The following is a 27,882-nucleotide window of genomic DNA, read 5'->3' as shown; positions in this document are numbered from 1 at the left end:
AATTGAATCCAAGGAACCTTTACTGTAAATTTTTCATGAAACTTAGTAACTTTATCATGTGCCAATAGTCAATACACCTGTTTATAAATAACTGCTAGATCATTTACTTACTCAAATTCTTAAACCACTGAAGTAAAAATGAGAAAGTAGTGCAGATTTTAATAGTTTAACACTAGACTTATGGCCTACATACATTTTACATGCTAACATTGATAGCTGAATCCTTTCACAAGTTTTTTTTTCTTCACTCCCTCCCCCCCGATAATCCTTATGTGATTAAATTAAAAAAAAAAAAAAAAAGGCAAAAACAAAACACTTCTACAAAATCTAGGGAGAACAGGAGTTTATTGAGTTCTACCTGTCTGAAAAGTGCTGGTGAAGAGTTGCCAGTTCATGCGTTGTCTATATAGAGAAGTCAAAAGAGAAACTGTTGCAAAAGTCAGTTCATTTGAAAACTCTGTGCCCAGAACTTCTTATCATTCCTAAGTGACAAATGTGAAATTGTTTTACATCAAGCTGGTCATTTTCAAATGCAACATCTATACTTTAAGTTCCCTCAAGACTATTAAAATACTTTCAGGCAGTATTAATATACAGAGAAGCAATTAGTCATATCTTCAAGAACCCAGGTATCCAGCTCTAAAAGTGCATGATTTAAAACATTAGTAATGGAATCTTTTGAAAGAACATTCTTATTCAGTATTAAAGCATGCTATTATTACAAAAGTATCCATTGCATATTGTAGGAACAACAATTTTTCTTTTATAGACAACAAAAAAGCATGCAGAATGGTATCAGATCAGTATAAATCTATTTTTCATGAGGCTCAAGATATTGTTCAAGTCCCATTAAGAATAGCTTTTTCCAACTGTGTACCAGGGTAGCCTTGCCCACGTGCTAAAAAGGTTTTGCACTAACATGGCTTAGACTGGCCTCAAACATTTTCAAAGCAGGACATTAAGACTAGATCTTAAACTTTAGTAATCATTCATATAATTTGTTTAAATAAAATATTAAAAACCACTGTAAGAATTAGGCATAAAAACATGTTAAGTAACAAATTTAGGCCTAACTAGCAGAACATACAGGTATTTACACAAATGCTGATCTGCTATGGTCTTCAGTATTGAGAAGACATTAGAATGTGGACCACATGCTCAAAAAAACCCAAGACCAAAACAAACAAAAACCTTGGGGAAGAGCAACATAAATCCCGTGTCAGCACAACTGCATTAGTTATAACCCAATATAATGGGTCAACTTGGTTTAATGTGAGGAGCAGTCACAAATGAACCAGTCTGTAGTAATTTTAGCAACTCTGTTTTAAGTTAAACTGCAAGTAATCTACTCAAAGTTAATATAGGGTACTTCTATCAAGCAGCTGATGACACCAATTTTCTAAATGGATGATGAGGAAATACACAGAAAATCCAAGATGAAAGAGCAGATGAAGATGTGAAGCATGTTAAAATGATGCAACAAAACAGGGTATATAAATTAAACAGGAATGTTTAATCAAGACGATTTTTTTTCTTTTCCTTTTTTTTTTTTTAAAGCAGAGATACTTCAGGAAATTTTTTAATTGGAAAATGAAAGCCTATTCCACAACAGTGAGGCTGTTTCTTTCAAGCAGCTGTATTGTACAACTGTTATCAGGACCCTAAACAATTTACGTTGTTCTCTATTGATATTTCTGAACTAAAAAGTTTTAAAATATTGTATAGATTTTATTTGTGCTCCACGCATCGCAAGCAATTAACAACACGAAGACTCAATTCCTCAGCTAGAATACCAAACTCTATACCAAGTATTACATGTACACAATACTTGCACAGTGACAAGCACAAGAAAGTACTAGTTTAGCACTTACTTTCAGAAATCCATACCAATTCATAAAATCAATTTCAATTCTCTCATGCCACCCAGTCTACAATTTAAGGCAACTCCACACAGCCAGCCACCCACCCACTTCCATACAATTTACGCTGGAGGTGTTTACTCTTACAAAAAAATCACTATGTCAATCAGGTACCATTTATTATTTATCCCTATAACTGTGTCAGCATTGAGATATGACAGTTAAACCAGTGTTAAATCAATACAATATTTACATAGCACAGCACATTAAGCTTGAGACACTCACTTGGGGGATAAAACCACATTTTAGAACAGGACAAAGGTCACCATTATTATGTGTTTGAAAACAGCTATTTACAGGTCCCTATGACATAACTATAGTCTGTACACTGTTCCAAGGGGGCAGGCAGAAGCAGGATAGGCATTTATTTTGAAGGATTTTAAACATACAATTTGGAAGCAGATTATAATGCTACCCTGAATGCCATAAACCACCTTAACATTCTCCAAGGCGGTCTCATATCCTAAAATGGCATGTCCAGATGATACAAAACAGACAACACAATGTTTACTCTGTGGGAATTTTTTACTCCAGCTATTCAGTCATCTGAATTTTGAAGGCAATTCGTCCCAGAAACTTGTCACGGTCATCTTCATTTTTTAAATTAGGTGAGCCCAGGATCTTACACTCAATTGCTATTTCTTCTTTGGTACTGTTGGAGTTAATTGCTAGTTGAACAGCCACTAGAGGCTGCAAATAGTGAGCCTAGTAAACAGAAAGATGGGGAAAATATTTGAGATACCACAGTAAGTTAGCATTTAAATTAATATTTAATCCATCAGAACAGTTAAGATAAAAGCTAATTAAGAACCCAGCTTTTCAAAGCCCAGTCTGACTCGTGGAAGACTTCTTTATTCCCCTAGTTCAACAATCAGGTGTACATTATTACACTATTTCTTAACTAATACATTCCACATCATTTAAGTCACAGACAGTATCTTCAAGAGGCATATGATTTTACCCCTTTCTATTATATTAAGTCCATTTTTTTTCTAGAAACCTCTACTTGAAACAGCCTCTGAAATGACAGTCTTCCTTCCTTATCCATTCCATTGTCTCATCTTTTGGGGTTGGGTTTGTTATTTTTTTTTAATCTGCTATAGAACATAACTTTTCCTGAAGTTTTCAGTGGTTTTTGGCATGCCAAAACCATGATTCAACAAATACTAGTAAACCAGCTTCCTCTCCACCCTAACCCATTTATTTTTTCAGCAACAATCCCTTCTAAACTGTGTTATTTATTTAATAGCTTTACACAGAAATCTTTCCGTGAACATGCTGACAATTTCTTATATTCAGTCATATTTAGTGGAACAATTACAATTCTTGACTTCATTCCTTATAATGAAAATTCAAATTTAAGAATGAATGCAGAATTTCAGTTTTTGTCAACCCAATATTATTTCTCAAGTCTAGTTCAATTAGGACAACTTAAATTCTCTTGTAGAGTGCCTACAAATTAAATAAGAGCTTATTTACTTTACAGTTAAAGCAGCATTTCATCCAATATTCATAAAGTATTTCCATAATTTATTTGTATTTTTAGGTCTATACTGCTGACTGCTGATAAGCAAAATTAGTTATTTTCCTTGTAAAAATTCATGTAAGCCAGTGGACTAAATGACACTATTTATAATATACAGTATTATACAAATATAAGCCTTAAATTTTAACTGCACAAAAATTTGCATTAGATTTTTTTGTTTCCCTGCTCATTAACTTAACCTAAAAATAACACAAATGTATTAAGGAGTCTATCATCCCTACTTCACTATCAGAGAAAGCACTACAGAGTACTCAAAGTCTCATTTACAAGGAATGATGTCACAGAAGTTGATGCGCTAAAATCTTCCATGTTAAGCAGTAGCATGAGGTAGACTGACGTAACTGCTTTCCTTGGATGGTGATTTTACAGAATCACAATTTTTTTTGTGCTCCTATATACATCAAACTGGGAGGTGAAATGCAGCTAAGCAAGGCATCCTCATAATTCTCTGGTTGTAAGGGCGATACCACATTGGACTTAAGTTTCCTAAAAACCACAAATACAGTTCCCTCATTTCCTCAGAGGAGTCTTCTCATCACCAAGATTTTTCAAAGAGGTACAGACATTTCTGTGATGTTTTGAAGACAGATGGTACCCGAATGGACTTTTACTCCATACACAATTTGGGTGAATCTACATCCTCATTGAGCACAACAGATCATCAAAAACAGGTAACATTCCCCAAGGTCAGGGAGTTAGGCTCCTTGTGCTGAGGCAGCAGAAGGCAAGCATTTTCTGGACCATGAAACTGTAGCTATTAGTACTTTTATGGCTTCTACCTTAGCACAGGAGCAGCAGGATTAGTTGAAACCTCTTAACCCCTTTACAGAATAAAGCAATTCAACAATTCCACACTAATATAAAAATTCTATTCTACAGCCAAGAAATCAATCCAGTCTCTTGAGACCACGTTAAATATCTCAACCTCTCACAACTCTTCTTACTGCCTCTTCTTTTACAATACACTAATGTTATGAAAATTGAGCCCTACATAAGCAAGAATGGCTCAAACCACAGCCTCTGGTCTACATGACAAAGTGAACTTCAAAGGATGCTGAAACAGTAACAAAAAAAAAAGTAAAGTCAAGTTTTTCGTAATCCTTGTATCATGCAAAGAATAGCACTGAGTTTTGCCTGACCTCATAAGTCTCTTAATCTTTCCTCTTCCATCAGCATAGCAGCAAGACAGGAGTTATGTCAGAAAAGTTCATCCTGTCTTTGGTACAAACTAGCATCTGACATCTCAAGGTCTACTGATGCTGTATTTTGCATTTCTTAGGGAAGCAGTTCTCTCTTTCCCTATTCTTTCATTCCAAGTATGTACTGACTGCCTATTGGAAGCACAAGTTGACAGTCTTTTCCTAACGTGCATGTCTAAGAAAATGGTTTACCAATTCAAAAAGTCTAGCAAGAAAATGGAAAACACAGAACTACCGTAAATAACATGAAAGCAAATGTTGAAGAAAAATGAACTCCTTCCTGATTAGTAAAAGCCATGTGAGGATAAAAAAAAATAGTTATGTAAACTGCTGCAAGTAAGTATAGGATACACTGGAAAAATAACTGACAAAGGAACAATTTAGTGCAAAAATCATTTTGGGGAAATTACAACCAGCCACTGTGGTATACTACAGATCTAATAGACTTATGTTTAAAAAGTACTTTTATCTTCAACATTGAACAGTGAAGATGTTTATTAGACTAAATAATTTGGTCAATAAGAGGCAATCTAAAAGTGTTATTCAATTAGATAAACAAAATTTATCTCAGAATACAATACGGGTAGATGGGGCAAACAAAGAAAAACAAAGATAAAAAATAAAATACTAAAAAAAATAAATTATTATCTGCTACCTTGAAGTGCTTCTGCATAAAACAGCAAATAGAAAAAACAACCATAGAGCCACAAAGAAATATAATCAACAATACCATAATGATTTATAAACTTACTATCCTACACATAAAGCCAAGAATTATAACCATTAGAAACTGTATTGTAATCTGAAAAAACAGTTTACTTTTCCTGCTTTTCCCTGCATGCAAAAAGATTAGAAAAGATATCAGTGACCAAAAAGCAGCAGATGCTCTTAATACTGCTAGTATACAGCCTCTTTTTCATTAGGACAATGCCCAGCGTATTTGCTTTTATCTGCTAAAGTACACCTCTAATCTGTGACATCTCTGCATATGTAATATTCCTTATGAGTACTTCATTACACAGTATCAATCTGATATTGGGAATTAGGAACTGCAAATGTAAACAGAAACAAAACATTTACAAATTAAGACCATCATTCAGGCATACTTACATGCAAGCTTTTCCCATAGTATGGAAAGTACATTAAGTCAATCAAGCCTTCAGGGGGAAAATAATTTATCTCAACCATGCCCGCTTCCTGTGATTAGAGACAGCAACAAAATTAAAAGTTAACATCTGCTTGCATAAAAATTAATACAAAATTAGAATTATAACACACTGATAAAATGCAAGATTCCTAAAGACAGGCAACTGAGCTACAAACTCTTAGAATAACTTCCAAAATAGATCTATTTTTGGCAAATAGTTACATGCTGCACACGTCTGGATTATTCACAGTAGCATTTAGTAATCAAGACAAGACAGCTTGCCTTCATGTTTCCCTTATGAGTCAAAGATAAGGGGAGGGAAGAAGAGGATATTCATTGCAATGGATAATTTAATAGCAACCAAAAAAAAACCCCATACATAACTTAAAATCCCCAAAGTCCACAAGCCAGCTTGTAAATTTTGGTGAAGCAAGAGCACATCTGTATTAAAGTTAAATATTAATTTCTGTTTAAAGCCACGTTTTTAAGCCTCTGAAATTTGAAAAATAAAATAATTCACAAAAACCTATTACCTCCCTGTAATGGTGTACTGTTCCTAACATGTTCAGATAGCCTTGGCATACAGGCTATCTAAAATGAAACCCAAGTTTAAAATGATGATGTTACTAGAGTTTCTATGTGTCATCACCACCTTAGAATAACAATATGCACATGATGCTTTATTGGTAGAATTTCACCTATAATCCAAAATCTTGTAAAAAGATTGGGATTAAGCTACCTATAAAGTTAGTGCATGATTTCCGACTAAAGAGACACCCAACATATAAGATACACAAAATACCTATATATGATTAAGCTGTCCCAGACACAGGCTATCAGTACAGCAATGCACAGACACATCTACCTATACACAGTATTCCTCAGGACTGTGTATCCTGGCAGGACATCAAACTACTGCAAGTTCAGACCACTGGGAAGTGCCCACATGTATCACAGAATCATAGAATGGTTTGGGTTGGAAGGGACCTTAAAGGACATCTAGTTCCACCCCTTACCACCTTCCTCTAGACCAGGTTGCTCAAGGCCCCATCCAGTCTGGCACTGAACACTTCCAGGGATGGAGCATCCACAAGTTCTCTTGGAAACCTATTCCAGTGCCTCACCACTCTCATAATGAATTTCTTTTCTTAACATCTAATATAAATCTACTCTCTTTCAGTTTAAAACCATTACCCCTTGTCCTGTCACTACATGCCCTTGTAAAAAGTCCCTCTCCAGCTTTCCCCTTTTAATCACATGTATTTGGAAGACAATACAGGTCTCCCTGGAGCCTCCTCTTCTCCAGGCTGAACAACCCAAACTCTCTCAGCCTGTCTCCATAGGAGAGATGCTCCAGCCCTCTGATCATCTTTGTGGCCCTCCTCTGGACTCGCCCAGGAAGGTCCACATCCCTCTTATGTTGGGGGCCTCAGAGCTGAACAAAGTATTCCAGGTGGCAGGGGTCTCACAAGGGCAGAATAGAGGGGGAGAGTCACCTCCCTTGACCTGCTGGCCATGATCTTTTTGATGCAACCCAGGCTGGCTTTCTGGGCTCCTTTGTATAACAAGGTAAACATATAACCACAATAAATGGAAATGCCACTAGAGCAGCCCCCAAAATGCTAAATGTATCTTCAGAACACTGCTTGTTCAGTGTAATTCACAAATTCAAAGTACTTTATTAACTTTCATTGTTTTTTCTGTATTACAATATACACCCACTACAGTTTTAAAAAGACAACAGTTCAAAGTTTAAAAGATGGCTGCACTAATATAACTAAGCAAAAAAGGAGCAAAAAGATAAAAAAATAGTAAACCACAGGTCAAGAATACCTTCTCATCTCCTCAAAAGAACATACAGTATGTTGTATAAGATGTTCTTGCTCCTTTGCAGTCTAAATTACTACCATTCTACTACCATTTGTTTATTAAGTATTTTAGACCTTGAGCTAGTAAAAGTAAGTACTAAGTAGAAATGTGTTGCTTTTCGCCATTATTATTTTATTTAAAGCTCATGCAGCTGGAAAATACTAATTTCTGAAATTGGAATACAGGATAACATAAGGAAGATAAATAGGAGTTTTTGGAGCAGCTAAACACAAGGCATGCACGCAGTCACAAATATATACGCATTAGGCTATCAGTGCAATAGCAGAAAGGATCTGGGACATGCAATTGCCTGATTCATGCAACTGCTGTGGGGTTTGATGTTTTCTTTCATAATTAATTAATCCTAATTAATATCTCTACACAATTTAAAAATATACATATCTCTGCTGGTTTTCAGTAAAGGTAATTTTAACTTGAAAGAATACTGCTGCAAGATGTTCTGGCATACATGAAACTGCACACTTCCGGCTCCAAACTAAAGACCTAAACAACCACTGATCTCCAAACTTCTTGGAAACACAATCCTTTTTTTGGCTTGTTTCTCTTTGTGGAGATCTCAAGACTACAGCAGCTCAGTTCCTCCAGGGTGCAGGAGGAAAATCCAGCTGTAATTAGTGTCTGACAGTGCAAACATTCACTTTTCTAATCTACAGAAATTACAGTGATGACAACTAGCACTGTGTGGGAGCAGAGAGAAAAGCATCCCCAAGTATCAAGCCCGTTGACTTAGAAATACTAGATCTACTTAAATTTTTTACATTAAAAAAAAATCCCATAGGAAAAGTGCAAGGAGAGGAAAGAAGAATTGCCTCAGAGAAGAATGCCTAAAGAACAGGAATTTCCAAGTGAAAAACTTGAATGATGTTTCAGATGACAAAGACTGGCAGGATGCGTGGACAGAAGCCCTTGGCCTCATTTTGTATGAGGCTTGGCCTCTTCATTTTTATTTTTTTTTTTCCCATTTAACAGTCAGAGTGCATTAAGTCCAGGCAGACACTTCTCCAAACTGCTCTCAGTATATGTCAAGCTAACTATAAACAACAAAAAATATTTAAAAACACAAATAAGGGGGAAGAAAAATTGCTGAAGAGCAAATCTGCAGGTTAAAAAAATCTGCTCTAAGATGAAACGAACTTGATAGTAGGATTTTTGCTCTGCTCAATTAAATTACCTTTTAAGCAAAATCCACCTTTGTCACTCAGACATTAAAGATTTCTGATGTAATATTTAAAATTACTAGTAAGTTGTATTTGTACTATGAACTGCACAATTATGATCATATATTCCATGAAGGAAACATCCAGTGCAGTCCATCCTGAATTCTTTCAATCCACAATTGCTGACAGCAACACAGAAGGAAAAAGGAAAAAACACATACAAAAAAAAACCAAAACAAAACAACCAAACAAGAAATCCCAACAAAACAACCTACAACCACAAAAAAAACCCACAGAAAGCCAAAACACCACAACAGAACACATCAGTTACTTAAAGATATGGTAAACACCCTGAATAAGAGAATCAATACAGTACAAATGACCAGTAAACTTCAACTTCTGTTATAAGCCAGTATGTAGGGAACATTCAAATACAGTGGCAGACACAATGCAGTTATAAATTTGTCTGCAAAATGCACAAAAGCCTGTGGGCTATCCTTCTCCACCTTTCCAGTGCACACACAAAGAGGGTCACAGTGGACATCCTGGCATCAAGATCCAGAACAGTCACAACATATAATTTCCAGGTAAGCATCCACCTTATCCACTAGAGAAGAAGAGACCATTACTCAGCACTCATATCCTGTGGAGTCAAAGAAATAAAAATGGAATTGGAAACAGGGCCTCCCAAGCTGATGTAAAGAATAGTGTAATCCTTTAAGTAAAGGGTTTCAATAAGCAAGGGGCATAACAGAAAGAAGTGTAAAGATGAATCACAGACAAAAGGAGAAAATGAAAGTTGTTGATGCTGCTGCTTTGTGGTCTACAGAGATGGAGGAATTGTAACCAAGACTTAAGCTTTCCAAAGCAGTTAAATCATGATGAGTGAGGACAAGAACCGGCTAATTAAAGATAAAATAGATGCATTCAAAGTAGCAAAGATCAACAAATATCTTCCCTGGAAGTCACTGAAGAACTACTAAGATTAATAATCTCAAAATTTAAAACCACCACATCTATGTAGATCAGAGAATTTTAATTGTATATGGAAAAAAGCAGTACCTTGTATTTAAAGAAAGAGGATGCAAGAAAATATGTACCATAACATGCAATACAGTCTATTGGCAAGTATCTTAAGGATAAAAAAGTAGCAAAAGACCCCACCAAGATCAACTAAATTGTTATCAAACTTATTTGTTTCCTAGTGAAATCAACTAAGAGGATAAGAAAAAGCATCATCTCTGATTTGCTTAGTATAGCTTTTACCACTGTCACATAGAGACTGTCTCATCCATATAAGAAAGCTGAAGAAATAGAATCATCATAAAACAGGATTATTACCAATATTTTCTAAATGACTTGAACGTTAGTTTTCAACACATCCCAAGGAAGCTTAGTTAGGAATGAAGAAGACTGTCCTGGGCTCTATTCACTGTTCTCAACAAGGACTTGTGAGATGTAAAATAAATGTTCTTACACTGATGGCACCAAGCTGTAAGTGTAGATCAGAACGCTTCAGAGACCTGGATCCCATTGAAATGATCACAAAAAACTACGGGGTGGACAGCAAAAGTAGCAACATGAAATTGAAAGCCCTGAACTTCAAGAAATCACATCTACAGATACAGACTGGGAAACAACCAAAAGACAGACCTAAATAGTAAAATTAGTAAAATAAAGACACATTGTATTACAGATGGCAAATTCACCTCAAGAAACATTACTACTTTCAATATGATGACAGATAGAAAAACCTTGTCATTAACAAGTCAGCTAGAGGCAAACTTCTGACCAGCCTGGGATGCCACATTATGAAAAATTATAAACTAGTGAAGTCAAAGAAGAAAGAGTACTAATAAAAGTAGAAGGAACTTGCTTTATTCTAAAGAAACAAATAATTCCTCCAGTGGAACAACAATTTTAAGAGTGGACATAAAGAAATCAGTACCAAATAAGAGAAAGAATCACCTTTACTGGCAACAGACTGTCATAGGGAGATCAAAATTTTCAAAAGACTCCACCAAAATCAAGTATTAAAACTTATGCCTACTACAGGTACCTAGGATGAAGGCAGGAACACTTACAGTATTTGTCTCATTAATTGCTGAAATTTCCCAGCCTACATTTTTATCAGCCATCTCAAGCTAAGAGCCATGACTCCATCCCTTGCTCAAGCTACTAACTTACCAAGGCTTTCACTGCTCCCCAAGCAGTCTAGGAAAAATATGCAGAAGTCAAAGTAATCATTATAGTTGCCATAAAACAGTCTGTGTAAATCCATTGGTACACAACAAATAGGTTAGTCATTATAAGTAGTTTACACTTGATTTGAAGGCAGCTTTTACTTGAACAGTAACAGTTTCCACACCGTGTCTTACCCATCATTTATAAAATTGTCTAAGGTGCACTTGCAGCATGGAGAAAAAATAAAAATACAGGTTATGAAATGGGAAAACAAAATGCAACTCACAATAAACAAACAAATAAATAAATATGATCACAAATAACATGTATGCTTTTTTCTCAACTCTAAAGCAAGCCAGGTAGTTCAAATCCATCTAAAGATGAAAGAACAACAACAAAGTATTTTTGTAACACACTGAAGAAATTAAAGACACTAAACTAGACATACATCAAGTTGAAAACAAGGAAAATCAAATACAAAGTCTAACAAGAAAGGAAAAGAGTGAAATAAATTACTTTTCATCCTAATTACAAGGAAAATTAACTACACGCTTACTTCTTACATTCAGAACTGACCTTAGATGCACACTGTATACGTGGTTCTCCTTCAGGCTTTAACCCAATTATCTAAAAGAGAGTTAAAATAGTTACAGTCTCTTTCCCTTTCCAGTTTTACATACCGAATTTGAATTTTCCCCCCACTTAATATGAGAGAGTTCATACAGGGCGCAAATCCGTCTAATGAAGCACAATTTCAGACTAGGACTATGATCTAAAACATTGTTAAGTTATAAGCTCAAATAGTTACAGTGGCTACAGAAAGGATTATTTTCTTATTTTATATTCTGCATGTAATATTAACAGCTAAAACCAGTTAGCAGTTCAAGTAATGTGTAGTATCACTGAAAAGTAAAATACTTACTCAGTAAAGTTTTCATCATCTTATGTAGTTTAGGAGTTACAGAATGTATTACATTCTAATTACATTTCAAGAACAAAGTAAAACACAATGTACCTGCACAGTGGTTTAGAATCTGTTACATAGAACAGTAAGCAAAAACTTGAGTTGTACTCCTTAAAACGGGGGGTTTGGATATTTTGATGCAAATAAAAATGAATACTTGTAAGTATTAGAATGCTTAAAAAGTTCATTCCATTTTACTCTCTGAAACACATGAATTGCTAGATATTTCCATAAATTACACTCTTCCAGAAATATAAATATCTTGAGAAGCAAACTAAGCACATATTTCAGTCCTTTTCTACAGTCATTTTTCATACAGTGGTAGTTGAGAGCACTTGTATAAGAATATATAATAAGTAAGTAGTCACTTACTCTATTTACTTTCACAAGCACGCAGGGAGTTCCTTTAGAATAGCCAAAGGTCTTATCTTCCTTTCCAGAGCATTGGCCAAGCTCAGAGAGGTTAAATCGACATGCCTTTTTAACAGCAACATCATTCTGATCAAAAATCCTTCCTGGTGTACAGTTTATGTTTTGGGATTGCTTTGAATCATCATATGCTATGAAACAGAAACAGCTTGTGAATCAGTGGTATAAAGCATACAAGTAACCAAAACCTGCAAAAGACTATTTAAGCATGTAATTTATAGTTGTTACTTATCTAGGAATTTTCTCAAAGGACTATTTTCAGATCACTATGTCTCATATCCATCTTAACAAACACTTTTTCAAAGCCCATCAAGAAGTGGCACTCAATGGAAGAATAAATAGAGCACTACAGAAGAAATAATGCTGTCCTGCTTTTCAAATCATATCATTAATCAAAACTTTATTGATTTCTGTACATAAACTAACTCTAATTACGTATTCTAAGCTAATAATGTATTAAAATATAAACATTCAATTTTTTACCTGGAAACAAAACCAGTTTTCCCTTTGCATGTTTCCTTTATAAAGGAAAACTTCAAGTATTTCAAGGACTAATAATAAATCGTTTCTACATATACATCAGGTATTACAACTTACATTATACTAAGACCCCAAATTGTTTCTCACTTCCTTGTGTACACAGTACAAGTACACAGATCACATCATCACAAACGCCCAGCTATTCACATTTAACATGTTCTGTGATTTTGTTCCCCTCTCTTACACTCTGCCCCCAGTTAAGCATAAACACAGTAAAATGGGAAAATTCATCCTTAAAGGGAGAGTCCAAAACCCAATGAACTGCAGGAGAGGCAAGTAATCATGAAATGCAGCATTCCTCCCAGGAACCCTTGGCAGAGCTCTGAAAGTAAAGCCTTCTCATGGAAGCTTTTAGTAGGCACCAGAACTCCGAATACAGACAGATTTAAGTATGTAGCTTGTATAGCTAACAGAACAACTCATGAGCACAGGTGAGATTTTACAGCACCTCCTCAATTTACAGCACCTCCTCACTTTAGACTGATTTGTGTATTACTAGATTAAGTGTACATATAGGCACATATATAAAATAACCTATGACTTAAACTAGTGATTTTGCCATCCTTCAGTCTTGGCCTGTGTCACCTTCTCTCCGTGTTCTAAATTCAATGTTTTAATATTTCTGCTTGTAAATACTGTGTGCCAGGGTGAAAGTTAATAAATTGCAATTAATTTAATCTTTGTGTGCCTCATTTTTTAAACAGGCAAACAAGTTCTTAAGAATAAACGATTCTCACTTAGTTACTAAACCAATTAGATGAAGACTATGATCAGTTAAGTCTTGATAAACATTGCCTCCAAATAAATGACCTGTGTAATTTTACACTGAATTCTTTTAGCATATGTAATTTCTGTATCTTGTAGCATTTAAATAACCATGTTGCCGAAACACTGTATAAGGACCCAAAATTCTCCGCTATTCCTCATGCTCAGGCTTCCTGTCTAATACTGGTATTTATACCTACCTTTTTCTATAATGTATATATTTTAATAACTCACATGTCTAGAGTAAGTTTGAACTTGAACCAGCCTCCATTAGCAACTGGTAACTACAAGCAAAAAAGGAAACTAATGCACTCAACATTAAGACTCCTGAATTACTTGGGCAGTTGCAGTAATTTACTTACATTCAAGGAATTTTCTAAGTGTAGCAACGTATTCTGCGTATGACTGGGCGTCACTCTTGTTAAAGTAAAATTCCAGTGCAGTGTCTGGCTTTGGTGAAATCATAAGTCCTTAAAAAGAAAAAGTGAAAGTAAAGAACTGAACAACCTCTCTTCCCTCCACCACTCTAATCAACTAAAAAAATCATATCCATAAATTGGAAAATACCTATCTGTAAAAAACCATCAAGGCTACCTCTATATTCCACAGTACTGTAAGAGAGTTTGTGTTTGAAGCCAGTTATCAAAATCATCATTACATGAATACTTAAATTCAATCCATATAACTGTAATTCACAAACCAAACCCAACTGATTAGAAATAGCAAAATCAGCAACTTAATCACTTTCAATCAAAGAATTACACTGATTCATGTCCCAATTTCCATATTTAGCAAATGAACTTAATAATTGAAAAAATACCCCACACCACACCCAGAAAACCTCCAGTTAAAGCTATCCTTCAAAGATTTAGGTAATATACAGTGAGGCTGTGATTGTATTTATCTCAGAAACCCACAAGAAACAAACTATTTTTTAAAAATTCATAATACATAAAGATGGCTTGAACGATTGCTCAATCAAAACGGACAAGCCAGGTTAGCTGCTAGTCCTTTCCTCCTTCTCCTCGAACAGAAAGTTTAGATGCCATCTGTTAATGGAAAATACAAGAAACTTTATTAAGGGTATGCCTTAGTCAGGCTGTGGTAACTATGAACACTTCAGCTGCCTCCCAGACTGCTATGACCTGACACTGCAACAGTCAGGGTTCCCCCATGTGCTCAGTGCTGGCCTCTGGCTGGCTTTATCCAGCTGCTGGCTGCAGGTATGGCAACAGGAACTATCTACAGCCAGGGAGCCAGGACAAAGAGGAGAAACAAAGACATAGATAATTAAATGCTCAAGTCCAGCCTTGTGTTGAAGGATGAAAAATGCAGACACTGACATGGAGTATGGGTCCTTGATAGAGCTGAACTGTTCTTCCCAGGATATCGGTAAAGAAAAGTACGAAGTTAAATCTTAGGCTTTTTTTTTTGTAGTAGTAGTAGGTGAAAGCAAAAGGCATACTCTGCTAAGAAATTCAGCCCTGTACCATCAGGAGTTGTCACTAACAGGGATACCCAATGCTTCTGTTATTCACCACAGCTTCAGTAACAGATGAAACAGCACTACACCACCAGATACTGCAGAAGAGACTGAATCTTCAAAAAAGGGCATTATGATTGCTTCATTCACAGTACCTTAGGGTAACTCTTAGTACAAATAATTAGAATAGATAAAACTCCTGCAGTTGTGATTAACAGATGAATAGCCATGCATCTGTCTCTTCAAGTATAGCTGAGAACTGATAACCAACAACTTATTTTTTACCAGATTAGTTTTCTTCTAAGTTAGAATATTAAAATGGTTTGAACTATGTCAAATTTGGCATAAGGGAAGAAGCTGCAATTACAGCAGCAGCTTAGGCTGCCATGTAGCTTCCCATCCTCTGGCAAAACCGATTAAAACCTAGACTCCCAAATTAATAAAATTTAAGGAACAAAACAAAACTCATCTCCCAGAATTATAAATAAATAAATAAAATTAGGCCTTGTTTATACAAAAGAAATATTTGAGAAGATAAGACCACAGTGGGAAGAGTTCTCTTGATGTCAGATTCTTAAGTCATTACTGTAGTTAGTCAATCTCAGTAAGCTTTTGGAAAGCGTATAAAAAGTACAATTAAGCAGCCCAGATCTATTAAGAATTCACCTACAGAAATGGCCAAGCTTCTCATCCAAAGGCAGAAACTATTACAAAGACTTGAAATTTGGAAATAATAATACCAGAAATTTATCACAGACAAATATCTTTTTAAATTCTAAAGAAAACTGGTATCATTTAATGCCTTTTTTACTCTACCTTTTTTATAGGATTGCAAATATATCATATAGCCTCCTTTCTGCGTTAGCAGCAGTTAAATTATTTCCAGGCAAGCCATAACTAAATGCCTTTATGACTGAGAGTCCATATAAAACTACAAATAACATTTCTGATTGCAAATTACTTTGCACCATTACAGTCATCATCTGACCTCCATGCTGAACTGGCATTCAACAAAATGCAAGATAATTAGTAACAGGGCTGAAAAAATGCTGAAGGGGTTTTACACACTAAGGTAGCTTGAGGGAGAAGAGATTGTTATTATCTATAGAATTATACTGTAAATGAAAGATTTAAATGCCATTTTTCAAAGTAAATATGACAACCTAAACTAGTACCTAAACTAGCCATCAATGAACAAAACATTATTTTTAAGGGATTTATTGCTTCAGGGAAACTTCACAAACATCCTAAGAGGAAGGAACTACTCCAATTCCAGTAGATCACAGTATGCCTAGAGACTATGGTGTAAATTCTACAGAAAAAGCTACTTGAAGGACTGATGCATAGACTGTGAGACAAAGGATTTGAGCTCTTCTAGAGTAAGAAAATTAGCAGCCTCAACACAGGATCACACCTAGGATTTTAACAGATTACATATTCCTACAATTCCAAGAAGGATTTAAAAAAAACCCACATTTTAAAATCAACTGGATTTGATTGATAATATTATATCCCAGTGAAAAATGCAAGTCAAATATCAATTATGAAATCAAGTGTGAGATTTCCAAGTATGTTTAACACCAGAGTAAAGCCTTTGACCTACGTCATCCAGGTTGTGTGTGGATAATTTTTTTTTATAATTTAAAGTTTTACAGCCAGGAACATGACATGTTTCACTGCAAGCGAAAAATGACAGAGTTAAAGAGAAACATTAAAACACAAATAGGCAATTTTATTAACTTTCATGTATGAGTATTAAAGACAACTAAAAAAATCATTCAGCAATGTTATAGGAATTCTTACATTAAAAACTAATTGTGGCATACGTACTTTTTTAAGCAAACATCCTTTTTGACTTATTTAAAAGCAGTTATCCCCTGAACTACAAGAGGCACAAGAGAAAAACATGTCACTCAAGCCCAGTATTAAGGCAGTTACCCATGGCACCCTCCACTACCAAAGTTCTGACTACCACAAAGAAAATGGGGAGAAATGGCCAACTAAGCCACCTTCATTTTCACCCCTTTTTTTTTTTACATAAAGCAGATTGTCAATTATGATGATGATATTATTAACAATAATTATCATCATTTCCAACTTTTAGCCCATTCTTAGCCATAAAAAAAAAAAACAACAGCATAAATCCTCAAAAATCCCTTATAAGAGGACATTTGCTTAAGAAGGTCTGAACACTACATCAGAATAAATTCTGTTCCGAATCTAGAGACATTTATCATATTGGCCCAACTGCATCTTGCTCATGTTAAGATCATGTATCATGTGTTGATGCAGCAGCAAGATGCTAGTCAATTTCAAGAGTCTGAAGTTGAAAAAAAAGGAAAAGCATTTTAAAAAATACTGTCCTCTAACTTCTACCAAAACATTAATGTTGCATAGCCATCTAGTTTAGTTGTGTTTTAAACATAAATTTGGCCCCTAAGCCAAGTTGTTCTAAAATTTGAGATAGCAGATTTTCAGGTGGCCCAATCATTGAAGTTGCACATACAGGTCAAATACTAACACATTTTCCAGAAACAGTAACTAGAAAACAGTTATCTCTTTGGTGTAGTTGAACTATGAGAAGCATCTTTCAAATCTTTCGGAGTCAAAATCTTTATTTTTTTCCAGTATGAAGATACAGCAAAATAGCGCCTATAATGGCAGACTTTTTTGATATATTTAAACTCATATCTAAAAAAAAATAAAAAAAGGAAAAAAAAGGGGGAAAAATTAAGGAGAGGAGGGGGGAACCAAACCCAGTACCTTATTATTCATTTTTATTTATGAAGTGTTTTTTTTCCTGTCACATATAGCTCCTTGAACCAGCAGCCAACAGTGGGGCTAGATGGGCATGCACACAAAGGAGCACCAGTTCCAGGAAACAAGACACAACTTTTAGTGGCAGCTACGTGTTACGTGGACTTAGCTTCATCAGAAGCCCCATCACAGGACTCTCTCCCTTCAGTGGATTCCTACATAATACGCCATCAACCCGCAGAATCCACAGCCATTTCACATTGGTTGAAAGCTATCCAATACTATAATGAAAACTCTGGAAATGACTTCACATCATAGCCCTTACACACTCTTGAGCCTATCACCCTCATAGTACAGCCTTCCTGCACTTCCTTCAAAGTATGTAAAACTAATCATAAGTGGCCTTCCACCTCATCCAAGACAACTGGTTTATATTTTCTTTAAAGCAGTATGATTAAATGATAATCCCACTTATACAACAGCATGTTGTGTGGATGCACAGGTAAAATTACAGTCTACATACATGACACGTTCAACTGAAAAGAACTTAAGAGAAAAAACAGCAAACATTAGCACATATGCATAAAAAGCTGCTGACTGAATGACAAGTTTTACTCTCTGAAGCCTGTAAGTAGTTAATAATAATTACAGGCAGTTCATAATTTAAGCAAACTCTCAGCTGAAACTTAGCTGTTAAACAAGACAGGTTTTTTTGAAAAAATAAATACACTCTTACCTGGACTGGAAATCCGGTCACGGTATTTTGGTATATCATTGCTCAGTGTCTGAAGCATAACCCACATCGTGAATGTGAAGAGTGCTGCTAGGAAGCCATAAAATACCAGATAGAACAGCAAGATCAAACCTGTAAACAAAAAGCTAAAATTACTATTTTAGTTTCAGCTAATTCCATTACCTATTTTGAAAATCAAAATGGGAAATAAGCAATACGTTTGGTTTTGCCTCCCTGCCCTCCCAGCCCCTTCCCACTCCTAATGGTAGTTGTAAATCAATATGCCTCTAGCACACATATGTATTGCACAGTGACAAATAATGCGTTCAAAACTATTTTATTCATACATTTTGGCTCTTAAAATTTAGAAGGCATTTTGAAATCTTTAAGTGAAAAGCATTAAAAACTGTCTTTGAGCTATACAGGAAAGTTGACAAAGATGACTCCCCAGTCCATTAGAGAAAGAAGAGTTTCCCTTGTTTAATGGAATTATAGTTTTGTATCTGGAAAAGAAGGGGTCATAGGGAAGACAAAAAAATGGAGTGAAAAGATGAAATTATTACGCTGGATCCGTAACAGGTCAGAAGTGATTGGTGCTTTAATAACATAGCTGATATTTGACAGAGCTCCACACAGAGCATTCATTCACACATACGTCCTCCTACAAGAGACTTCTCACCCTGAAAATGTTTTCTGCTGCATAGTTTTTAAAGTAGACTAATCCTTCTGTTCAGACTTACAGGAAGACTTTGCCTAACACAACCACCTGTTTTATCAATCTACCTCAAGGACCTGGATACATTTCTGGAATTTACCAACTACACAGATGGTACTAGCTTCAACTTGAAAGTTACCTAAGGAAGAGACCTTCAAAATCTGAGGAAATTGCCTCAAAGGAACAGCCTATTGCGACACTGTACCTCTCACTCATCTGCAACAAATTGCTACGGAGGAAGGCTACTTCAGAAAACAGCTTGGAAACTTCCTGTGATTGTCTATTTTTTCCCTGTTCTCTCCCTACTCCTCACCCCTCTTTTCATGATGCATGCATAGACTTGCACTCTGGAGATACAGATCAGTTGTTTTACTGAAAAGACAAGGTAACAGACAGGCCAAAGTTAAAATCTTACTTTGGAGATGACAGTACTAGAACTCAGCTGCAGAGGTATGATGCATAACCCTAATTTTAAAGCTTTTTAGAATTTGGGACAGCTCAACTAATTTAGTAACTAAGTTTTCAAACAAGGTTTTGCATTCTTGTATTATTTGGGGGTTTTTTTGACCCTCATGGACCCATGTTAGTGTATTTCATTAAAATAAAAAATTAACAGCATACTTTTTGCTGTTTTCAGAACTTCTGAGGTTATGTATTGATGATTACTATTAGAGTACATTTTAAAAATTATGTTTACCTGAAGCCAGCTCACAACTAAAGATGAAACATATGTACTATATGGATGGAAGCCTAAAAGACATATAAGATACAATGGCAATTGTTTTAATGATCAAGTATACAATACTAATATAAAAAAAAGCATGTGATTCTCTTTTAAAGCTGAACACTTGAGACTTAAGTACACATGCTCAGACATTGTCAAAAAGAATGTGAGAAAGGCATATTCAAAACCTTTCTAATTCAAAAGCATTGAACAATGATGCAAATTCAAGTTTTATGAAACATTCTAACTATAAGGCTGCTACCAGGAAGCCAAAGAGATGTAACTCAGGTCAAGAAAAGCACATCAAAACCATTATGCAACATTCTACCACTGACACTTGATTATATAAGAGAGACAAGTACAGTGTTTTTCATCCTTACATAGGAAAGGAAAAATCAAAAGCAAAAATGATTGTACCCCAGTGATGTGGACAGTTCACTGCAAGATGACAGGAGGAAGCCTGACCTCTGGCTCCTGTCCCAGAAACTATGCTCATATTTTGCTCTGAAATATTTTCTAGTGTACTACAACCCCCAGTAATCCACAACTGCTAGAGTCAAGTACCTATATTACTTCTCCCAGAAGAACTGAGTGTATAAGTATTAAAATAATGAGATGGTACCCAAATTATCTTTACCGTAAGCTCTCTCCAGCAACCAGCTGAATGTTACTGGATTTGGTTGCATTTTAGCTTTGTTTCACATGTTGAGAAAGTTACTTATGAATATGCAATAATTTGAAAGCACTCAGCTATTTAAAATACATTTGGGAACCACTGAGATGTAAGATACAAAATGGTGATTAGAAGTAGCAAAGTACCTGAACACAAGAACAAGCTTAGTATATAATAAACAAGACAGCTAGACCTCTATTATAAACTATTTCTAAGGTTATTTAGAAGCTATTTAGAAGCTGAAAAAGCAAATAAAAACAAACAGTAGAAATCACCATCAAAAAAGCCACTGCAGAAGTTGCATTTGTATTTGGCATACCAGCCATTTGCAAATTGCAAATCAGACGCAAAAAGGAACAATGATCCAAAATACAATGGGTGTTAATCAGAAGGTATCACAGAAACAAATGAACTCCCTTACAAAACTTATGGTCGGCTCTCACCTTGATCCCTACAAGTTAATCAATTATTATCTACACTTTCATGAAGCTATTTTAAAAGTACACTTTCTATCAAGTGACCAAGACATGCATTGATCAGTTGCAATGGAACAAAAGAGTTTGACATGTAAAACAGGACAAGCACCTTCTGTGGCAATTAGCATAAAAACAAAGAGAAAACTTTTTCATTTAGCAATTTGAGAATGCATCTGTATTTTAAGTACAAAAATATGATGTTGACTTCCCAGGTAAAAATAAAAAAATAAAAAAAATCCCTGCCTGCTGATGGGCATCACAGCCCCACAGTGGTGCACTTCTAAGCAGACATGGCCCTAGATATAGTACTGCTTTGGGCTACTATTACTGTAACATCTGCAATATTGGCCTTGGACCTCATTTTGAAGAGCTAATCTGAGCCTGCTGCACCTCTGTTCCTTTACTCCCCAAATCAAGGAGATGTGGCTACCTACCTACACAGCCTCTCTACCCCAGCAGAGAAGTGGGCTCCGGGGCTCCTCCTCTCCTGCCAAGAGCTGCAGGGTGGCAGAACTGCTACATGTAGGCAGTTCCTGGGGAGGCCTCATGACCAGAGGAAATGCCAGTAGAGGGGAAAACAAGAGGGACTCCAATGTCACTGGGGAAAACAAAAGGGACCCCAATGTCTGGTGGAGACTGCCCTGTGAACAGCCCCTTATGGAGTCACAGAATCACAGAACTGCTAGGGTTAAAATGGACTTCTGGCAATCATCTAGTCCAACCCCCTTTCCCTCCCAGCAACATCCTATCCACCAGGGCTGCAGCAGAAACAAGGAAGACTTTTTCTATTCACAGTCCTGAAACTCCATTAACATCTCCCAGTCCAGCAAAGTGCGCATGTGCATACATACACACAGAGGTTATTTTTACTTTTCATTTTAACTATGTTTGTAAATGCACTGAAGAACACTGACTATTAACCTACCCGATTTATACTCCTTTGCCACACTAAAAAGGAAAAAAACAAAAAAAAAAAAAAAAAAAAAAAAAAAACCCAACAAAAAAAAAACCTCCTCTGCAACTTCCAACAGCTCCAAGCTGAGTAAGCTGCTCTTTGTGAGCCTATTAGTATCAATTATCCTAAGCTAATCACAGTGGACAAGCCATAACCTGTCAAGAAGGTCTGCCAAAATAATTTCACATAACACTGTATTTCTTGTGAGGAAACAAGATGTACTCAAGTAACAGTGGAAAACTATCCTTCACAGTTTCTCCAAGGAAAGTACAGCTACCACATCCAGTATACAATTCAATTCAGTTGTTGCAGATGACCTTGCTACACCAAACCCTTCAAGTCTCTCAGCCTTTGACACTAAAAAAGAAAACTGCCAAAACCAAAATTCTGCATTACAATTTACCAAGTTGATTTTTTTGTTTTGCTTTGGTTTGCAGGTTTCTTTTTCATTGGTTTTTTTGGGGGTTTTCTTTGGTTGTTTTTGTTGTTGTTTTTTTTTCCCCAAGGCATCACAGTACCAAAGCCCCTTCATATCCTAACCACACAGAAAACCAACAGTCAAATCTGGAAAACTGCTATTTCTGAACCAACATGTTGGTGCCATCATTAGTCTGCCATTAATTTACAGGGATTAAACACTTCTCCACTATGAAAATTAGAATTTCTGACTCCGGTGAATGCAAGATATCACATACCTAGCCATCACTTCCACGATGAATACAAGCTTTCCAGACTTTACATGATCAAAGTGACAAAAAAGCATGTCAATCTGGCATAAACCAGATTGGCGTATATACCTATATGTAATACATAGGTAGATATACACAAGTATGAACATAAACATTCTCACAGCAGACATGGAAGTAACTGTTCAACACTATCTGCAACAATGAAAACTATGGTTCCTGCATGGATCCTATCATCTGCATGATCATTCTTCAGTACCTGTAACTAGGGGGATTTAAACACTTAAGTAATGTTACTAGAGGCTACCACTAATGCCAGCAACACCAAGGACTTTTGGTTCACCTGCAGATGGATTTCCTTGCCTTAAGTTAATATAACTATGCATGTTAGAGAATCGCTAACATTTCAACTTTATTCCCTAGCCACTTAAGAATTATTGTTTTCCAAATTTGGGGGATGTTAGGGGAAGGGAGAGGAAGAAAGAGGGAAGGAAGACATCAGGAAAAAATAAATAAAACTTTGGTCCTATGTTACAGTTTATTTCACAGAAAGCCAGGGATCCACATGTAACATGCTGAACACTTCAGGAGACAATGAAAACTGTCTAGTGCAACACTTCCAAAGAATCACAAAAGCCAGTGCTTAATGTCATGATGAAGCATTTACAACATACAAAAAATCCCAACCCAACAAATCCCCTATATATCCTTACTGTACCACCAGAGCAACAAGAGAAGGCAAGCTTGCTTTCTTCACAGATCTGTGCCATGGAACATAAAATATTCTACCAATTTCTCAAATATTCATTTCTGCTGATAGGCAGTATAATGGAAAAGTTTAGTAAGATTTTGACTGCAGTCAAATTCCTGGCTGTGCAGGAATGTCCATCTGCCACAATAAAAAAAAAAAAAAAGAAAAAAGCACTGTCTCTCTCCAATTCACAACCTGGATGTGTAAGTACTTCTACTGCAGTCACAGACAGCAATGCCAGAATGTTTAATATTACACTGCTTGTGAAGAAAGCTAAATGACAACAAAACCCTGCTTAAAACACTGATAACAAACACAGAAGAACCAAGTCAGAAAAGCAGTTAAAACTTTGACAGCACTTTATGGTCCCAGCAACAACTCAGTGGAGAAGAAACAGAAGCAAAACTGGATCTTTTGTTACAATGACTGACAAGACCATATATGTACTGACTTATGAAAAACTCTCCTAAAAATAAGGTGTCAGGCTTTGTTGATGTTGCTTGGCTTTGTTTTGTTGGGTTTTTTTGTGGGTTTGTTTTTTGGGGTTTTTTTTGGTCTGTTGTTTGTTTTAGGGTTTTTTGCCTTTGTTTGTTTGCTCATTTGTTTAAATTCCAGCACATATTTGTGCATTGGATACATCTGAGCATTCAAAAGAATATTCAGTAGGTCTGAAATCCTGCGTACTGCAAGACAATTCCACCTCTATCTACCTTGAGCACGTTAACACAACTAGCTTTACAGAAGGGCTTAAACAGGCTTGACATGACACCTGGTGTGATCACAAATGTAGTATTGCTAGATTCTGTATTGCCTATTGGGGTTTTTTGGCACATATTATTTTTCTATAATCTTACTGTCTATCTTGTAAGATTTTGCATGCTTTTGAGTGCACAGTGAGCATCCCATTAAAATACTTTCATGATGATCTCGCTCTGTTCTTGCTATAATTCTAGGCAGGCACAGCACCTTGCCATTACAGGTAGAGCCAAACACTAATCCTTTTAATTATAGGAAGGCACCACATGGCAGCCTTCCAAGTACTCTTTTCTTTTCCCTACCTGATAAACCCTGTGTTTATCAGTACCCCAGGACTGATCCTCCTTCCCACCACCTCTGGGAAGACTATTAGCACCCTTTATGCCTTGTTGCTGAGACCACCACCAACAAAAGTCATCAACAGTTTTTTCCAGTATCTCCTCTTTAATACAACTAATGATTATGGCAGTTAATTAAAAATATACAGTGGTTGGGGAAGGGTGTTCATTTTGGATGGGGAAGGTGCTCTGATTTATGAGAGATGCAAACTGAATTATCCCTCAAGTCTGTGAAAAGTAAAGTAAAAGTCCCTCATTTTTTTTTACAGCAAGAGGAGTCTTGGTACAAGGGGTTTTACCAAATTCTAAAAGGTAACATACCTAATCCTAATGTAGGAATGGCAGATGAGTACTCCAGTGTGACAGCACTCACATTCACAGAGAATCACTGCCTTGCAGTTATAATTTACAGAAGCCCCCAGGACCGTCTCAGTCTAAAGCAAAACATGCATATACTGTGACTAATTATTTAACAGTTCCTCTACTGCTTCTGTCCTATTTCTGTGAAAAAGCTGTCTTGAGACAAGAGAAATATGTATGGAAGAATCAGAGCCAATCGAATTCTTATCATGCTGCCCCTGGAGACACCATAGCCCAGCAGACTCGCAACCAGAGCTCTCCTCTCTACCTCCCCACCTTTCAGTGGGGAGACTGGCAACAGAAGAGGAATAGTCAGTGAGACTGCTCTAATCCCACAGCAGTACTGCAGAAGTGAGACCAAACCCTGCATATTCTTCTATGCCAACAGAGACACTCAATAAGTGTTCTGCAATCAAAAAAATAAAAATCAAACAGAAAGCAACACACCACCTCCCAGAACAGTCGGAGACCATAATTTACTTTAGTTAAACTAAATAAGCCAAATATGTCAATCACAAAATGCCACGATAAATACTGTCAAAAAACACACTGACAACTTACAGTGCTGCTGAACAGTTACCTTTTTATGTCCAGCCTAAGGAAAAGGTATATAGCACCAACTACATTACAACTAGCTAAACCACTTAAGAAAACTTATTAATGAAGTAAAACTACTCAAACTGCTATCTAAGCCTGTACACAGAATCACAGAATCATTAGGGTTGGAGAGTACAAACTTTCCCAATATGGAAAAACATCATCAAGGGAGCTGGCTGTTGAAACTCAGTTACCAACTAAGTCCTATCAGTTCCAAGTATTGGCTCTGGACTAGCACAGACTGGTAACATTGTAAGGTGACATATCCTACTAGATAGGTTTAAAAGAGAGAAGGTTGTTTCATCTCCACATTTTAAAAGAAGTGACAAGCTATTTCTAACATGCCCACAGTCTCTGCACTCATCAGATTCATGACAAACAGACTTCTGCAATCCATACACCCATTCACCCAGCCCACGCACTTGAGGAAACCTGTCTCTACAGAAAATCACTGGAGAACAGCACAGTGGAAATTTCCTCTCCTTTGCTATTCAACTGGCAGAGTAGCTCACAAGCTCCTATTTCCATCTGAATGGAGAAGAACTCATGTCAGAGCTAGGGCCCTCTCTTGACAGGCCGGGAGACATTGGCACAGTGAAGAAAGCACACCCCATAGCATAGTCTGCTTAAGGCTCCTCCTATTTCAACATTAGTATTCATTGAGATTGTGTCAGGGCCAAGGATGTATCGGCTTGTTCCTTTATGCCACGCTGAGATTCTTGTTGGTTTTGTAAGCACAACTGTTAAGTATCCCAACTACATCCAAGTTTTGGGAGGAGACGCTACATTTTCTGAAGTCAGTAAATATGTCTCATGAGGACTGAAGAAACATCCTAATATTAAGCATTTATACAACTGTTTAATATAAGAAAACATACTCAGAAAAATCCAAATATTTTTATTGGAAGCAACAAGATTATGATAACATGCTTTACAGCTCAGAGGAAAGCAATGGGAAGACTACCTGAAAATAGGAAAACAAACACTGCCTTCACAAGCTTTACTGGAGAACCTTCACTTACAAGCTTCACTTCAGAAAAACAGAAGGCCCAGAAGCCTTTCACTGGAATAAATTTAGCACGATGACGCACGACGACACACAATGATCAGTCTTGTAGATTATCTGGAACTGGGGCTCAAACTTTCGGGGTTTTTTGGTTGTTTTGGGTGGGGGTTTTTTGCTTTCCTTCTCTGATCCGCCGCTACCGTCTAGAAGTACAAAGGCAATTCGCGCTCATTCATTCTCGATTTCCTGCGATGCTGGGAAGCGCGGGGGGTGGGGGTACGAAATGGATGGAGAAGAGGAGCTGCACTGATACGCACGCAGGCTGCCATCGACCGGCACAGATAAGAGCGGCGCGGGCGCCTGCCCCACACCTCCACGGCGGAAGCCCGTCACCGCGGCGGCCCCGGAGTCCCCCCCGGAGAGCCCCCCTCCCCCCCATCCCTCGGCGGATCGCGGAGGAGGAGCCTGCGGCCCAGCGCGCTGCATTTGCGTACTGAGGCGGGAGGGTGAGTCAGCTCGGGACGCGCTCCCGCAAACTGCTTTTCCTCCCCCGGTCCCCACCTGCTCCGCGCGGCGCTGCCGCCCTCCCGCTGCCACAGCACCGAGCTATTTTTAGACTGGCGGGCGGCGGCGGTTGTAACCGTTGCCGGGGCGCGTGCGCCGCGGCCTCGCGAGCTGCCTCACCTGGCCTCCGCGGCCCCCGCATCCCCCGTGGGCCCTGCTGCTGCAGCTGCCCGTCCCCCGACCCGGGCCTCGCCTCCGTCCGCTGCTTCCCCTCGCCTTCGCCGGCGGCCCCGGGGCGGCTCGCCACGCGCCCTTTCCTGCCCGCGAGAGCCCTTACCCCAGCTCTTCGCCGTGCGCCCCAGAAACTCGCCGCTGTTGGGGTTGTAGATGAACTGCCGCCACTCGGTCATGCTCTGGCGGAAGGGCTTCTTCGTTTCCTTAGACATGACGAGGCGAGAAGCGGCTGCGTCGCACTCGGCGGCGGCAGAGCCTCCCAGGCACACAGAGCCGCGGCGACCGCCCGCTCCCAACTGCTAAGTAGCCGCCGGCGGGGTAGCGCTCGCGCAGGGACCTAGCCTCCCCACCTCCGCGCGAGGCGGGACCCTCCGCGACATCATTCCGCCCTCGC

The 27,882-nt window shown here is 37.5% G+C and overlaps 1 protein-coding gene across 2 annotated transcripts; it reads right to left on the bottom strand.

Annotated features, from left to right (window-relative positions):
- Positions 1-326: 326 nt before the first annotated feature.
- Positions 327-27,882, bottom strand: ATP1B3 (ATPase Na+/K+ transporting subunit beta 3). 2 transcript variants are annotated; one of them, XM_057417131.1, is made up of 8 exons: positions 27,592-27,882; positions 18,717-18,845; positions 14,103-14,210; positions 12,379-12,566; positions 11,619-11,669; positions 11,046-11,072; positions 5,775-5,861; positions 327-2,624 (listed from the first exon to the last, which is right to left on the bottom strand). In XM_057417131.1, exons 1-8 carry the CDS (start codon positions 27,698-27,700, stop codon positions 2,454-2,456), a joined length of 870 nt encoding a protein of 289 aa, XP_057273114.1. In that variant the 5' UTR covers positions 27,701-27,882; the 3' UTR covers positions 327-2,453. The 2 variants fall into 2 exon arrangements, with proteins under 2 accessions (XP_057273114.1, XP_057273116.1); XM_057417133.1 differs by lacking the exon at positions 11,046-11,072 and having other exon boundaries at positions 27,592-27,879.

The sequence above is a fragment of the Pezoporus wallicus genome, unplaced genomic scaffold, assembly GCF_028554395.1.
Source record: "Pezoporus wallicus isolate ANWC-B61680 ecotype Strahan unplaced genomic scaffold, APGP_CSIRO_Pwel_v1 contig_360, whole genome shotgun sequence".
In the NCBI taxonomy this organism is placed as follows: Eukaryota; Metazoa; Chordata; class Aves; order Psittaciformes; family Psittacidae; genus Pezoporus; species Pezoporus wallicus.
The sequence above is the reverse complement of the archived record's forward strand: the minus strand, read 5'-3'. Positions and strand labels throughout refer to the sequence as shown.